We start from the raw sequence: 17,935 nt of genomic DNA on the forward strand, positions 1-17,935 counted from the left end.
GTATGTAGAGCCAAAACATTTCTTTCCTGTTTTGGACGGAAAATATAAAACCTATATTAGTTTATTTTTTAGGTGTCTTTGTACCATTGGGGAGGTTTCCTTTCACTTCCTGTGCCACAGAAGCAACAGCAGATTTTGACTTGTGTTAATATAGGTTTATACTCGGTCTTCCATGTGGCATCGCTCAGGCCTGCCGGTTGGCCAATGATGGGACAAGGAGGAGCATCTCATGTTTCCCAGTACCTCTCTAAGCTCTGATGGTGAATCAGGTGACCAGAGAGCATAGATAAGGTAGGTACATGCTCCTTAGGACTCCTACAATAAAGTGAAAATAGAGCATGCTGGGATCTTTTGTATTATTCAGTGTATGGTCTTGCCCATGTGCTCCTTTACTTTCTGAGTGATCACCATGTTTGCTTTGTTAAATTTGGTGTAGGTACATACTGGGGTCTTCAGCTTTCAATGGGCAAGTCCTAACTAAAATTGAAAGCAAACTCAAAATCTGATGTTTTTCTATGTTATAGAAAACATTTACAAATGTTAACTGTGCCGAAGCAGTACCCTAAAAAAAAGTGCCTTCTGAACTCCTCCTCCTAAAAAGTAGCAGAGCACTTCATGGTACATGAGTGTGCCTAGGCACTCCCGTGTTTACAGCCTCATAGCTATATATCTGCAGTGTGAGATCTAAGGCAGTGCTGCCTCTGACTGATAATTTTACAAGATTGGGTGATGTCACTGCTGTACTGTTTACTATTTTCCTTGCTGGAGGCTCTGACATGAGGAAGGTAAGCCCTGCCTCTTCCAAGATGGCCGCCTCCATATAGACACAGTGCAGAACAAGGCATGGGAAGTCTGTAATGGGGAACATGCAACTTGGAGGGAGACCACAGGCAATGCTGGTGAGTAGTTCTTTGCCTTTTGTGATAGCTTCCAGAATTCAGTTTTCTTTAAGGGGCTACCTCCAAAACATACCTGAATTCAATGTATTTATTGCTATAGATATGCCCCAGGTTTGAAACTCAGATCGTTTAGAGCAACATTTCTCACTCTTCTCACCCCAGAGGAATCCCTAAAACAAAGCCAAAGTCTCAGGGAAGCTCTACTGAAATCAATTCTATTGGGGGCTATGGTAAAATACCTTTTACATTGGTGGTCAGTAGGAAGAATAAACCCTTACAGTGCTGGTCAGAATGCCACAATTACAGATAGCTAATAAGATCATTGGTCCTGGAACTATGCAGGTGTCATCAAATGGGAAGTCAATTAGTCACAGCTCAAGGAACCCCTAACAACTTCTGGAGGAACCCTAGTGTTCCACTGAACCAGTAGTTGAACTACCAGGGTCGAGAAGCTGTACTTGCGGCTGGACCATAGTGTTTCGCCACAGTGGGGGTGGGGGTGGGGCAAAACATCAACTAGGGGGCTCTCTGCAGAACATGTGCATAGCTCCCAACTGTTTCTGATTTAGAACAAAGTCCCTCTGTTGCTCTTTCCTCCTCATTTGTCCCTCATTTTGGTCTGGTCTGTATAGTTGTATATAAAATGCCCTACTTATCTATCAAAAAGTATTTCCGGTGCTAAACCTTTCATCCAATTTCTAAATTGCTGCATTTGTAAATTTCAAGAGTCAGTATCAAAGAATAATAGTGGTAAAATAAAAAACACTGGTGGGTTTAACCAATCATTTTTTTTAAATATAATTCTCCTTTAAGGGGGCGTGGCAGGAGGTGTGTCTTATGCCTGCATACTTTTGCTAATAGGTGTCCCTTTTTCCTATCTCAAAAAGTTGGGCGGTATGCAAGTGAAAGGTTCCGGCTCAGTTCACACTGTCGTGACCCACATTGGTGAGACTTGCTTGTGGTTTCCATGCGACTTGCTTGCGACTTTTGTGATTTGACATTGCAGTCTATGGCACTCCAATCGTACGCAGTCGCAGTAAAGTAGTGCAGGAAGCTTATTTTTTGTCGCTGTGACTTGAGTCACATTGAATAAGGTGGCACCCATTGAAATGAATGTGTGTTTTGACTTGTCACGTGACTTTATGTGTCGCAGTGTGAGCAGGGGCTTATAAAGGGCCCCACGATAGGAGTAAAGGGCCCCGGGATCAGTGGGAAGGGCCCCAGGCTGGTGGGAAGGGCCCCAGGCTCAGAGGTAAAGGTCCCCAGGCTCGGAGGGAAGGGCCCCAGGACAAGAGGAAAGGACCCCAGGACCGATGGAAAGGGCCCCGGCGGTCAGGACGGCCCTTCATGGTTTCGGGGCCCTGAAGGTTCTAGTTAAACCTCTGCACTGAACCCTTGTTTAGAATAGCTTGTTTGGCGTAAGGAACTTTAGTTAGGTGACTTTATGCGGCAGTATGGATTTACATATATTTGTAAAAGCCTGAAAGAGACACCTTCATTTTTACCCTAAAATGCTGAAATAGTTAAATAGTCTTTTGTGCCCTGACTAACTAGAGAATGTTCTGGAAAAGTTTCTATTTTTTTGGTGGGGTTGCATTTCCTATATATGGACCTTTTCCATTTGCTAGTTATAAATTGATCTGAACGGTTGCCAGATTTGTTTTATTGGGCAACAAAAAAAATAAAGAACAAAAAAAAAAAAAAAAAAAAAGATAAAACTAATTATACAAAATAAAAGTAATCCCCCAATCATATTTGACTTCACCACCCTCCGGAAACCTTCTAATTGGACCTCTCAGTTCTGCTATAACATGTCTTAATAAGCTCCAGAGAACACACCTGACAACATATGAAGAGGCCACGTAGGTTCACGTTAAACGTTTTGTCCCATTCCTCCAGGGTGGTATCTTCGCTCGCCGAATTCATGTTAATTCCCGCGTTATTACACGCAATGTCAATTCTCCCCCAATTAGCCACAATCGCGTCCACCACTCTTTTCACATCTTCTTCTTTGCTAATATCGGCTGCCATGGCAACGGAATTTATGCCTGCGAAATAATTTCACCAGTAAAATTAGCTGAGTTGGGTTTTTTATTTTTCTGTATTTTAAATGGACAGGTAATTAATGACAGACATTTATAAATATGCGGGCAATTACTTTAATATTGGAATCAATCGCTACAATGTGTCCGTAATCAACATACTAAGTAGCAGATTATATTTATATATATATATATATATTTTTTTATTTTTTTTTTTTTAATTTATTTTTTTTTTTCTTAACTGAACTTCAATAAATGATGCTCTTCGTTTATTGGTGGATGTCGCCACCTAGTGCTAATTTAAGAGAGTGCACAAGTCCTGTATTTTTAAAGTGCATTTTCACTTTTGCAGTCACATCCCTCTGTATGCTTGTTATGTGTCCCATTCATACATCATTATTAAAAATAATAATTCTTAGCATTCTAGGCATTTTCAGAGCAGGCCTCAGGAGGCTGAGAGCTACTCTGAACAATTTGAAATGACAGAAAACTCAATCTATCCTCCCTCATTAACATACAATGCAGAATGTCACCTTCTAGCTTTTAACCACTTTTACCCCCTTCCTGACCAGACTATTTTTTGTGATACGGCACTGCATCGCTTTAACTGATAATTGCGTGGTTGTGCGACCCAAATAAAATTGATGTCCTTTTTTTCCCCACAAATAGAGCTTTCTTTTGGTGGTATTTGATCATGTCTGCGTTTTTTATTTTTTGCACTATAAACAAAAAAAGACTGACGATTTTGAATAAAAAACAATATTTTTTACTTTCTGCTATAAAACATTCCCAATAAAAAAAATGTAAAAATTCTAATTTCTTCATCAGTTTAGGCCAATATGTATTCTGCTACATATTTTTGGTAAAAAAAAATCCCAATAAGCGTACATTGATGGGTTTGTGCAAAAGTTATAGTGTCTACAAACAATGGGATATTTTTAGGGCATTTTTATTGTTACTAGTAATGGCAGCGATTTTTAGCGGGACTGTGACATTGCAGCGGACAAATTGGACACTTTTTGGGGGCCAGTGACACCAATACTGTGATCAGTGCTAAAAAAAAATGCACTGTCACTGTATGAATGACACTGGCAGGGAAGGGGTTAGCACCAGGGGTGATCGAAGGGTTAAGTGTGTGCCTGGGAGGTGCTTACTAACTATGTGGGGGTCTGTTACACTGGAGGAATAAGAGAGATCGTGTTTCAGCTTAGCTGATTGGCTCCTGCTGTGTCCAATGACAGCGGTAGCGGCGCTCCGGCAGGGTGCGCGCACCCCCTATACCACGTGCACAAAATCAATTACAGGTACATGATTTTGCGTAGCCGGGCCACCCTGCCGCAGTATAAATGCGGTGGGCGGTCCGGAAGGAGATGGGCTGTGGACGATGGACTATGAGCAGTGTGCATAAACACAAATAACAATCAGCAAATCAAGGCGGAAAAGGAGAGATTTGGGAGCTCATGGAAGATGAAAAATAGATTACAGGGCCATTAAGTAGTTTATGTGTTTGGATTACTTTCAGGAAATAATGATATTGTTTAGTGTCACTTTAACACTTTGTTAGGGCAGTGTTTAAATTCTAGTTTGTAACTGATAATGAGATCTGTCAGTACAGTACAGGCAGGAGTGTTATGATAAACATAAAGGCTGGGTTCACACTGGTGCGATCACAGACATCATATGTGATTTGCACCGCACTGCTGTGTAGATCACATGTGATGTCTGTGCAATGCGAATTCAGCCGTACAGTTTGTATAGCTGAATTTGCATCGCATTCAGTGGTGCAGGACCCTTTTTTTGATCTGCACTGTTCACACCCCTGCGATCCGATTCCTGTACCATTTCACAGTTCGCACTGCAATCTGCAAACCAATCCAAGGGTGTCATTAACCCGCAGCGGTTTGCAGAGGGCCTGTGGGGGGGATGCGGTGCGGAAATCGGCACTGGAATTGCGCTGATTTCCGCATCACACAAGTGTGAACCCAGCCTAAAGCCCTACACACGATCAGATTGTTGGCCAACAAAACCATGGACTTTTGTCTGAAGGGCGTTGGCCCAAACTTGTCTTGCATACACACGGCACACAATTCTTGGCCAACAAACACAAACGCAGTGACGTACTACATGGTTTTTCAGCTCTTTAGCGCCACCCTTTGGGCTCCTTCTGCTAATTTTGTGTTAGTAGAAGTCTGGTGAGTGTTGATTCGCGCTTTTCATTTCGCGCTTTTCAGTTTGTTTCTGAACGGCCGTTTGTCAACCAGCCATGTTGTGGAATTGGAGGAAATAACATGGTTGAATAATAATGATTTGATTTGGTATATTTTCTTTATTTTTGGATGCATAGAATGCACTTTTTGGTTAAGTTCTATTGGCAGATAGCATGTCTAATTTTATTTGTTTTCTTTTTTTAATGCACAATAAAAAAAATTGTGTAGAATAATACTTGGCTATGTGTTTTACTTCAAATAACAGTTTGGGAGTCGGCAGATACATATAAAAAAATATAATGTAAAATGGACAAGGAACACCAACATAGTTGTATCTTTGATCTTAAAAACTACGGGATAATGGTGTTGTGGTATCTTGCCCAAAAAAAAAAAAAAAAAAAAAGTATAATAATATTATTCTTGATATCACTAGAAAAAGAAAAGCCTTTGAAAATTAATTTGCAATAACTCCATCATTATCACCAGCAAAGCAGCTTCATTATTATCCCATTAAAGAAGAAGAGAATTGTGCGCTGCATTTGGAGATTTCATAATTTTCCGCACAACGAATGTTAATTCTCCATTACGAACGCTAGTTTACAAGACCGACCGCTTCTGGCTCGTCCTTGCCTCCGAGCATGTGTGTTTGTACTTTGGACTTTTGTCCGACGGACTTGTGTACACACGAACGGAAAATCCGACAACACTCATTTCTCTGCGGAAAATTTGAAAACATGCCATCCAACATTTGTCCACGGAAAAGCCGACAACAATTGTCCGATGGAGCGTACAGACGATCGGATTTACCGCCAACAGCCTGTCATCGAATATTTCCCGTCGGAAAGTCCGATCGTGTGTACGAGGCTTAAGGTTGCATTCACACCTCAGTGTTTACAGGCATCTTTGGAGCTTTTTTCTGTGCATTTTTTATGCATATTTGGGTATAGTTAAGCTTTAGCGTTTTTGTTATAGCCAATGGAAAGCTAGTTATAGTATTAGGAAGAGGAGTTGAATGTTTGGACATGAGAATTGCTTGTATCTGGGTGTTTTGGGGACTTTTTTTTTTTTTTTAGTTACTTCAATTGAAGTCAGTGTGGCCAAAACTCCTCATTCTGCATCAAAAGTAGCTTATGTAACTTTCTGCGAGCTGCAAGCATAGGGAGCTCATATGGGAACTGGTCCAATATCGCTCAACTAGCTCAACTAAATTGCAACTCATTTAGCAAATAATCTAGTTTTCACGTATGTATTTGGGCTGTGTACTGTATATAACGTTTGGGTCATTGATGGTAAGGGCCGGGACATGGTGGGCCAGGGCGGGGTCAGAAAGGGTTCATGCCCTAGACATAGTGTTGAGGCACTGATGCAGGGACATTTTTCCTTCCAGGTACAACACAGATGCAGGAACAAATATTTCTTTCAGTGACACCACCGACACAAGGACAGTTTTACCTTTCAGTGACATCATCAATACAGGGACATTATTTCCTTTGAGTGACACCACCAATGCAGGGACCTTTTTTTTACACTTTCAATGATGCCACCAACATAGATACATTTTTCCTTTCAGTGACACCACTAACGCATGGACATTTTTTGCTTTCAGCAGTGAAGTGGGGAATTATTTCTTTTACTGTGACATCACCAATGCGGGGATATTTTTTTTACTTTCAACGATGCCACCAAGACAGATATATTTTTTCCTTTCAGTGACACCAGCAACACAGGGACATTTTTTCCTTTCAGGGTCACCAGCAACACAGGGGCATTTTTTATGTTTAATGACACCACCAATGCAGAGACTTTTTTTTTTTTTCCAGTGACCCCACCGGTACTGGGACAATTTTTCCTTTCAGTGAAATCACCAACTTAGCAATATTTTTTCCTTTCAGTAATACCATCAATGCAGGGGCATTTGTTTCCACTTTCGATGATGCCACTAACACAGATACATTTTTTCCCTACAGTGTCACCACCGATGGATGGACATTTTTTCCTTCCAGGGACACCACCAACACAGGGACATTTTTTCTTTTCAATGACACCAACGTTGTAGAGACATTTTTTTCTTTCCAGTGACCCCACCGGTACAGGGATAATTTTCCCTTTCAGTGACACCACCGATGCAGGGACATTTTTTTCCACTTTCAATGATGACACCCACACAGATTATTTTTTTTCCTTCCAGTGACACCACTGAGGCATGGACATTTTTTCCTTTCAGCGGGGAAGTGGGGAATTCTTTCCTTTTTGGTGACCTTACCAATGCAGGGATATTTTTTGGACTTTCAATGATGCCACCAACACAGATACATTTTTTTCCTTTCAGTGACACCACTGACGCATGGACATTTTTTCCTTCCAGGGACACCACCAATACAGGGACATTTTTTCTTTTCAATGACACCACCGATGCAGAGACAATTTTTTCTTTCCAGTGACCCCACCGATACAGGGACAATTTTCCCTTTCAGTGACACCACCGATGCAGGGATGTTTTTTCCTTTCAGTGAAATCACCAACGTAGGGATATTTTTTCCTTTCAGTAATACCATCAATGCAGGGGCATTTTTTCCATTCAGTGACACTACCGATGCGGAAATATTTTTTTGACTTTCAATGATGCCCCCAACACAGATAAATTTTTTCCTTTCAGTGACACCACTGACGCATGGACATTTTTTCCTTCCAAGGACACCACCAACACAGGGACGTTTTTCTTTTCAATGACACCGCCGATGCAGACACATTTTTTTCTTTCCAGTGACCCCACCAGTACAGGGACAATTTTCCCTTTCAGCGACACCACCGATGCAGGGACGTTTTTTTCCTTTCAGTGACATCATCAATGCAAAGACAATTTTCCCTTTCAGCGACACCACCGATGCAGAGACATTTTTACCTTTCAGTGACACAAGCAACATTAGGGCATTATTTCCTTCCCCACTGCTAGCCCCATATCTGTGCACCAGTTTTAAACCCTTCCGTTCTCTGTAGTATTCCACAACTATTGGTAATATTTCAGTGCATGCAACAAACATTACATACATTTTGGTGCCTGTGCCACTATTGGCCCCAACCTTTCCCCCACCTTGTCCCGGCACTGATCGTAGGCCTGCTGACAGCCTAGCCCAATTAGAGGTACAAAGTGAAAACGAAATGTGTGGGGTGGAAAATCCACATATATGGTTCAGTGACACCATAGTGGAAAAAGGTGTGCAATGTTACTCTGAAAATGACAGATACATGTAACATAGATAATAAGAAATGATCGATGATACAGTATATACAAAAATCACATACCTTTCAAACGCAGCTCATGTGCCACAGCCTCAGCTTTTTGCAAGTCCATATCCACGATGGTCACTTTAGCACCCGCCTCTCCTAGAGCGTGGCCAAAAGCTCGTCCAATACCCTGACCTCCTCCAGTCACATAAGCAACCTTGCCATCCAGCCGCAAGTGGTCCAATATGCCGTGCCCCCCAAACCCTCGAAAAACTTCATCTTCCACAATTCCTTTCTACATGAAAAAAAAATCACTGAAATATGAATCCAATTTTGTCTAATGTATTTCTGCTTTCTCAGCATTTTCAATCTATTCACCACAATTCACGTAGCAAAGCCTAGCGTTTTTTAAAGCTAAATTCTAGGCAATAAAATTTTCATTAAAGTATATTCCTCAATAGCTACAGAGAATATGTTATAAATAAAATCTGCTTTGAGTGCAAAAAATGCCTTGTCAATCCCAGTTATTACCTTGAAAAGTAGTATAATTACTGTGCTGTACAGAGAGCAGAGCTGTGGGAGGGGCCCAGCAGGTCCCACCGACTACAAGTTGTCTGCAGACAACTACAGAAAGGGGCGGAGACAAGACTAGTCACCCTGCACAAGGAGAGAGAGCAGTAGTGACTGGTCTTTATTACAGGAAGCTCCTGCACAGAGGAAAGGTGCAGGAGTTGTTTCATTTGAAATATTCTTACTTGGATCTTGGGGGCTAGATATAAAAAAAAAGTTGTACAAATGTGACAAACATTTGCACAGCCATAATGAAAACTTGTGTATGTGATTATCTGCGCACAAGCATGTGCATGAATAAAGCTGAAGTGAAAAATTAACTTGAATGTGTATAACAAAATAATAATAATTTAATACATTATTTAAATTAATTAATTAATTAATTTATTTATTATACACATTCATAATAAAATAATTTTATCATATTATATCTAATCTGATTATTTCCTTTTATCGTTATGCCATCTAGTGGTCACAATGGGGTATTTGACTGTTTGAGGCTTTTAAGGAAAAATACTACATTATGTCCACTAGATGGCACTTATGATCATAGAAAATATTTGGTCATATTTGTACAGCAATTTTTATTTATTTTTTTATAAATAGACCACCAAGATCCAAGTAAGAATACCTATGGCACTTGTATTTAGACGATACTCCTTACCTAGCTTTTAATTTTGAAATGTGTTAATGGTTCTACTAATGTAGTCTTGGTTGACTTGGACAAAAAATGGTTACATCTATTACCAGCCTCGAACTTCAGTCTGCCCACAGCCCCCCCACCCCCAGATCCAATTAGCCAAGATGAATTGAACTGGTTTATGGCTTGGGGAGTTGGGCTCAGAAACGTGTATAATGTAATCAAGCGCTTCTGAGATTTTTTTTTTTATTGCAGGCATTTTACAATCTATGCCGCGCAACATACACAAGAGCCCCTGTCCTCCAGAGCTTACAATCTAAGGTTCCTTACACACATACATACACATACTAGGGCCAATGGTTCTCAAAAATGAGAACCAAAGTCTACGCGTTTCATGGTTAGACATCCACTACTTCAGGACTTTTTCTGGTCTCACACGTGTATTACATGTGGGAGACCATAAAAAGTCCTGAAGAAGCAGATATCTAACCATGAACTAGGTAGACTGGTTCTCATTTTTGTATCTACTCTGTATTGCTCTCTAAGGTCTTGTTGATGAACCCCATTATTCAATTGATGTTTTTTATACTGGCTTTGGTCCAATGTATATGTATATACATATAAAAAAAAAAACGTGATAATATGGTGTCAGTGAACTACCTCCGGAGATATAGTTAAAGTCCTCAATGTTTTGTCTATAAATTCATAGCCAATTAACCTACCAGCTAGTCTTTGGTAATGAGGGTGGAAAGCCATGCAAGCACAGGGATAACATGCAAACTCCATGCAGATGGTGTCCTGGCTGGGATTCAAACCGAGGACCATAATGCTGCAAGGCACTCTGAGATGCTTTACAGCCAAATTCCACCCATAACTTTTTTTTTTTTTTTTTTAAGTGTCGGGAAGGGTTAGAACCTCTATCAGACTTTCTGCTGTCTGTTACTTCATTGGGGAGATTTTTACTCACTGTCTCAGTTACCACCCTGTGAAACCAGGACAAGGGATGAGGGGAACAGGGGTCATGGGACAGGAAGGTGCACACAGCAATAAAGACCTGACCAAGGTGCACCTTTCTGCCACTGCACTAGAAAAATGTATTCTTTTTAGCTACCTCCATCCCCAATAAACACATTTCCTATCACTTCAGCCCTTCCTCCCCATCACTGGAACAGGAAGTTAGAGGAAATTTCCCCACACTAAGATAGCTTGTAACCCTTCCCCACTATTAGCCCCCCCCCCCCAAAAAAAAATAAGTTTGGGATAGAATTGGGGATTAACTTGCATTTAAAAACCACTGCTGACTTTTATCTACTTTTAATAAAAAGATTTTGTTGCAATATTAAAAAAAAAAAAATATATATATATATATATATATATATATATATATATATATATATATATATAAATATAGAAAAAATCCAAACAAGGGATTGCTGCACAAACCGTATTTATTTTGAAATCTTCAAAAGGACATCACCACGATATCCATAAAATCAGGCATCCATATGGATGCCTGATTTTATGGATATCGTGGTGATGTCCTTTTGAAGATTTCAAAATAAGTACGGTTTGTGCAGCAATCCCTTGTTTGGATTTTTTCTATGTCGAAGCCTGTGGGAGGGCTTGATTGCTAAGCACGGCCATCTGAGACTGTAGTGCACCTCACCCTTCTGACTATATATATATATATATATATATATATATATATACACATATACACATATATATATATATTTTAATAATTATTATTTAATAATATAATTAACATTCAGGGAAATCAAACAATCAAACAAAGGCTTACCAATGGATGAGAGGTCTGAGGGAGAGGTATTCGTCTTCCAATAAAAATTCCACAGTCTGACGGTAACTTCACCTTAAAAAGACAAATTTAGGAATCCAAGCAATCAGCTTCATGAATTTGATTTTCTGTGCGTGGACAATATTTCTATATTCTGGAAAACATTTGTAGTTCGCCAACCTTTCCAATTGATTTGGTCATCATTCTTTGGGAATATCTCTTCTGTTGTAGGTTAGCAAAAAGGGGTTCCCAGATTTAAACATTACAGACTAGAGGGATTCTGTTTCAGTTTTGACTGGAGTGTGCCTTTAATAATTTGAGATGAAATAAAACAGTTTTTGACACTTTTTGGGTTTATATTAGAATTTTTTGAGAATTATTTTTGCCATTTTGATTATTTATCCCATTCAATATAAAGTGCATTGTCAGTGGGAAGAATTCTCCCCTTACATGTAGCTAAAAAGATCATCAGTGTCAGTGGGAATTTATCTGAGAAGCAGAAGTTGCTCATTGATTAAAGAACCCATAGCAACCTCTGGAGGGACCCTAGTTTAAAAAGGCTGGTCTATAGGAATTATATGTATTTCCCATATAAATGCCTTTAATAATATCTGTTCCAAATAATTGTATCCCCTATAAAATGAAATAACTACTACCTTTTCCATTTGGAAGTTTTTTGTCAAATGCCGGATGATCCTAAGGATGTGGGCCTTGTTAGTAAGGACTGGAAATGTGTTACTGGCAGGTTCACTAAATAAAAAGAAAAGAAAAAAAAACTAAAAAGAAACCTAATGCAGCCACCACAGTACAGTTAATCTGCGATGTATTGCATTCTTGTGGTCTTAGATACACATTAAGCCTCCAGAATGCTTATATGTCTAAGGGAATGATGTTGAGATCTCATAACTTGACTTTGCAGGTCTACACACCTGCTGTGACCATCTCAAGGGGCTCCCACTGGCACAATTCAAGTATTCATTTACTTGATAGTATGGAGTTCTTTTACCACACCAAACAACGGAATAAATATGTTTCTTTGATTTTTCTAGGAAGATTTAAAGTGTGTGGAATAACTATACAATGATTTAGCTCTGAATGTGTTCTTTGTTCCAGCCGTAGGGATGAGCTTTATTTCGAGTTGAAAGTAAGTCTGAATCAAACATCGGGTGATGGGCCAAAGCATACACCTGACCTGCATGCTTTGGCCAATCACAGCACGCTCCTCAGCGAAAGCCATAATTGGCCAAAGGCAGGGTGCCTTTGGCCAATAATTGCTCAGGGGGACTAAGTCCATGCCCCACACTATATAAGGCAGCATACACAGCGCCCATATAGTGTGTTATAGTGGATGGAGATAGAGAGATTGAGCTAGATTAGGCAGGCAGGTTAGTTAGTTAGTGGCAGTATATTTGATATATATGCACAATCAGACTAGTGTATATATATATATATATATATATATATATATATATATATATGCTCTGCATTCAGCGTAGCCTATATATACAGTGCATTCGGCGGTGTATAGTTTCTAATACAGTGCAGGCGGTGTACACAGTATATAATACAGTGTGTACAGTTCCAAATACACTTCAGGCGGTGTACACAGTATATAATACAGTGTACAGATACCCATCATGTCCGGAAGGCCTCCAAGGAGAGGCAGACGCTGACAAGCCACTAAAAGAGAGCAAGCAGCTGAAATAATATTTAACAGCAGGGACCGTTCCTGCATCCAACAAGAGTAACTGTGATGGGTTACAGTGTTCTGGCACCACCAACACCTAAAGCCCAATGTTTCTGCCCCTGTTTAACAGGGGAATGTAATTAACATTTTTTAAATAATATTTAACAGCAGGGACCGTTCCTGCGCCCAACAAGGGTTACCATGTTCTGCCACCACCAATACCTAAGGCCCAATTTTTCAGCAGAGTATATAGTATATATACTGCAGTTCAGAGTATATACAGGCATACCCCACTTTTAAGTACACAATGGGATCAGAGCATGTATGTAAAACGAAAATGTACTTAAAGTGAAGCAATACCTTTTTTCACTTCTAGGCTATAGTGGGGGAGTCAGTTGCTGTAGTGGGGGGGGTCAGGGGCTGTAGTGGGGGCGTCAGGGGCTGTAGTGGGGGCGTCAAGGGCTGTAGTGGGGGTGTCAAGGGCTGTAGTGGAGGAGTCAGGGGCTGTAGTGGAGGCATCAAGGGCTGTAGTGGGGGCGTCAAGGGCTGTAGTGGGGGAGTCAGGGGCTGTAGTGGGAGCGTCAGGGGCTGTAGTGGGGGAGTCAGGGGCTGTAGTGGGGGTGTCAGGGGAACACTCACATGTAAATAGGCTCATCTGATGCAAGGGGGGGCCCCTCCAATCCATCCCCCGGACATTGCGCTGTGGACAGAGGACACTGGTGCTGTGGAGAGGCTGGCTGGCATTCTATGGCTTATAGGGAAGCCGGAAAAACCACCAAGCAGATGTGATGTCAATGGAGGTGGGGAGGCGGCCAGGATACAGGAAGAGCACACTGGAACAGGGCAGGCTAGGTGTTTCAGAACTTCAGTTCCTTCTACTGTGGCTGCATGGTGCGGGAATGTTTGTACTTGTGAGGCATTATACATACACTTGCGGGTATGTCTGTACTCGCGAGTGTACGTAAAGTGAGTGTCCGTAAACTGCTGTAGTGCAGTCCGTATAGTATATATACTGCAGTTCAGAGTATATAGTGCACTCAGTGAAGTATATATAATACAGTGCAGGGTATATAGTGCAGTGTACAATATATTATATAGTGTATTGAAGTGGTTAAGGGGAGCCCTATGACAGAATTAAGAAAAAAACAGCATGGGTTCCCCGCGTCCATAACAGGCCCTTTGGGTCTGGTATGGATTTCTGGGGGGCCCCCACACCATTTAAAAAAAAAATTGTTGTGGAGTTCACCTTAATATCCATACCAGACCCACGCTGTTTTTTTAAATGATTTTTTATGTATATTGCCGGGAACTGGCAATACATTACAGCCGTGAGCAATTTTAAATTACATTTTTTCCTTTAGAAATGTCATTTTGCTGCGGTACTTTTCTAAACTTGGGGAAAATACGCTACTTTACAGGCAGACTAAGCGGATCCCCAGGCAGGGTATTTAAAGGAATATTTCATTTTTATTGTTTCACTTTAAGCATTATTAAAATCACTGCTCCTGAAAAAACGGTCATTTTAAAAACTTTTTTTGCATTGATACATGTCCCCTGGGGCAGGACCCGGGTCCCCAAACACTTTTTATGGCAATAACTTGCACATAAGCCTTTAAAATAAGCACTTTTGATTTTTCACGTTTGTGTCCCATAGACTTTAATGGTGTTCACATATTCACAGAAATTTGTTGTCTGTTCGCAAGTTCTGGTGCGAACCGGGGGGTGTTCGGCTCAACCTTATCCAGCACTGATGTTCACGTTTTCTTCCCTCATTGTCCAGACTGGCCAAAACAGTCAACAAGGCATCAATATCATGAATAAAGATGTCAAAGGGCTTGAACTTATTGCTGCCTCATATCACATTATGTCATTATTTTTGCTTGCCCTCTACTAAATTGTATGGTTCTTATACTAATTCGAATTGCATGTCAGCCATTCACAACCAGGGTTCCTCCAGAGGTTGCTAGCGTTCCTTGAGTTGTGGCTGATTGACCTCCCATCTGATGGTGCCTGCATGGTTCAAGGGCCAACACAACTTGGCAAAGCGAGCTGCATGACCCGATGACACTTTTAGCTGTCAGCAAGAGTGGTACTCTTCTGACTGACTATCAATATAAGGGGCAGTTTACCCATTAACCCCCAATGAGTTAGTTTTAAGTAAGGATTCCCCAAGACCTGAAAATTATTTTGTGGGTTCTTCAGGGGTAAAACCGTTGAGAAGGGTTGTTCTAAATGATTAAAGTAGAACTATAGGCAAGATTAAAAATTACATATGTGATGGAGTTTTTCAATTGCATTAACACAGAAGTTCCTCCCTTTATTGCCTGATGATCCTGCCAGTGAGTCTGTCTTTTTCCAAACCAGCAAAGTGGTAATTATAGGGCTGAAACAAACCATTTAACACTGGCAAGTGCTTACAATGGTCAGTTTTTATTAATTTAGTTAAAATCTTTATCTTTAGGAGAATAAACCTTTTTCTGTAACTGTTGAAAGAATGGTAGCTGAAGTTAGGCTTTAATTTGTTGGTCCATCTTCTCCATAGGTTGACAATGCTACTGTCCAAGAGTGCCTACGCTGCTCCTTCATAGATACAGTGGAGTGGTTAGCATAGCCAGCCTAGGACAGGGATAATGTTAACGGCTGGATAAATAGGTGAAAATAAAGGAAAAAACCTATTAAACGAATGCAGTCACCATATCTAAGGCGTTGTAAGCCGCAATATTTTTTTAAAATAAAACTATAATAAATTATACAAGTTCCCATGTTGCAGCATGCATGGGCAGGCCTGGTTTAAATTTTGACAAGTAACTATTTTTTTTTTCGTTTTGGATAGATTAGGGAAGAATTTGAATTTTTGGGGTTTTTTTGGTTGCTAACTGGGGCTTCGTTAAAAAGATTTTCCCCTCACTTTTTGTCAAGGTGTTAATGGTTGGGAGCAAGAACGCAAATTAGAAAGAAGTGAAGTCCTTCTGATTCAAATATTTGTCCCAGGGCAGTGTCTCAGCTTGGCCGAAATTTCAGTAAAGTTTCAAATGTTCAAAGCCTGGTCTGAAGTAAATCGAAGGGGTGCATGGTAGCATTTGGCATATCAAAATAACTGGGTCTGTAAAGCACAAAGAGGTATAAAACAAGACCACTACTACAGGTTAACCTGGCAAGACAAGCTGGAAGAGGAATGCAATTGCTATCTGTAACCAGTAACTAGTGCAAAGTACAAAGCAGCCAGTTATGGTACCTGGCGAGGGTGGTACAGAGACCTCATGAACCTAGCTGCATGGTACGGGGAAGAGAAGAGTCAAGTGGGAACAAGCATGAGGTCCACGCTAGGTGCTCGGCAGGACCCCATTCTATCACTGGGAGTGAGATGGCAGATGTAAGCTGGACTGGCTCCACAAAATGAAAGAGAGGGCGCACAGACCTAGTGCATTATCCCAAAACCATTACTTTGTTAATAAAAATTATAAGTATTGTACTCACAAGATACCAAATGTATCAAGCTCATCACATGGTACAACGTCATCCAGTCCACACTGCATAATGTCATGTGGTAAGAGGAAGTATACATCCAGTAGGCTAAGGAGTTTTGAGGACCAGCCTCTTCCCCAGAGCTTATTTACTATTTTTATTACTACAGCAATGGTTTTGGGATAATGCATTAGGTCTGTACGCCCTTTCTTTCTTTTTGTGGTTCCAGTTGTCCAGACTCCCCCAGTTTTAAGAGGGCAGCAAGATGAGGTGTATCCATACCAGCCAGGATAGAAGTATAGCCTACAACAATGCAGATGTTGTATGGTTTAAAGGGTAGCTTTATTAAAGGTAGGACATCAGAGTAAAAACATGAACTGTATACATCAGATTAAAAAACACAGGAGCATATACAAAGCTACACATAAATCATGTGCTACAGAAGCGCTTGGGTAGGACTGACGCGTTTTGACCCCATTGGGTCTTCTTCAGAGGAAATGCATGCGCTGTAGGAGAATTTTATGTACATGAAGAAATAATATCAATATGATTGTGTAAAAATCTGTCTGCTGAACACAATTTATGATAAAAGATTTTTGAGCATAATTACCGAAAGGTATACGTATAGCTGAGTCTCCTATGTTTTGGATTTTCAAAGCAGCCTCCACTGTCCGGTCCAAACACTAAGGCCCACCGGTCAGCCACCACCCCCAGAGGGGAAGCCTGAGCGACAACTGTGCGACTTACGATGACTCACCTCTAGGAAAAGCCCCTGCACATGGCAAGGGGCATGTGGATCAGCAGCACCTGCGATCTGAACATCAAACAGCAACATCAGTGGAGGCATATAGAGGGAATAGTCTCGTCAATTTTTATAAAGTTTTATAAATCAAATAGTAGTATCAATGATATTTGCAGAATTTATCTACAGGCTGTTGGGCCTGAGTTCTGCCAAAGTTAAATATATTAATACATTTGGTCGAGATTATTGGAACAAATACCGGTATATGAGCACTGTGAACTAAAAGAAGAAAAGAGAAAAAAAGGAGGAAAGAGACCAATGGGAAGGGAAAAAAGGACTCAGAAACAGAGAAGAAAGAAAAGAAAAAAGAAAAGGAGGGAGGGGGAGGGAAACAGGGAGGGGGGAGGGGAAGGAGGGGAGAGGGGAAGGAACAAGGGGAAGGGGAAGAGGGGGAAGGGAGGAAGGGGAGGGGGGGGGGACGGGGTATGGGGAGGGGGGAAAAGAGAAAAGGGGGGGGGGGGGAGGGGAAAGGAGGAAAAGGAGGAGGAATGGGTGGGGAAAGAAAGAAAGGGGGAAAAGGCAAAGCAAAGGAGGGGGGAAGGGGAGGGTTCTACCTAGGCCTAGGTGATAAAGGAAGGACAACAGGGGGGGAAGGGAATA

The 17,935-nt window shown here is 40.9% G+C and overlaps 1 protein-coding gene across 1 annotated transcript in view; it reads right to left on the reverse strand.

Moving 5' to 3' along the window:
• Nucleotides 1-17,935, reverse strand: part of LOC141103000 (D-threitol dehydrogenase-like) — a 148,447-nt gene that overhangs the window by 69,283 nt on the left and 61,229 nt on the right. Inside the window, exons 4-6 of the mRNA XM_073592091.1 lie at nt 11,385-11,456; nt 8,452-8,668; nt 2,739-2,947 (exon numbers count right to left, since the gene is read on the reverse strand). Of these exons, the coding sequence (XP_073448192.1) occupies nt 2,739-2,947; nt 8,452-8,668; nt 11,385-11,456 (498 nt within the window). The remainder of the gene's footprint in view (nt 1-2,738; nt 2,948-8,451; nt 8,669-11,384; nt 11,457-17,935) is intronic.

Source organism: Aquarana catesbeiana, linkage group LG07 (assembly GCF_042186555.1).
Source record: "Aquarana catesbeiana isolate 2022-GZ linkage group LG07, ASM4218655v1, whole genome shotgun sequence".
Classification (NCBI taxonomy): Eukaryota; Metazoa; Chordata; class Amphibia; order Anura; family Ranidae; genus Aquarana; species Aquarana catesbeiana.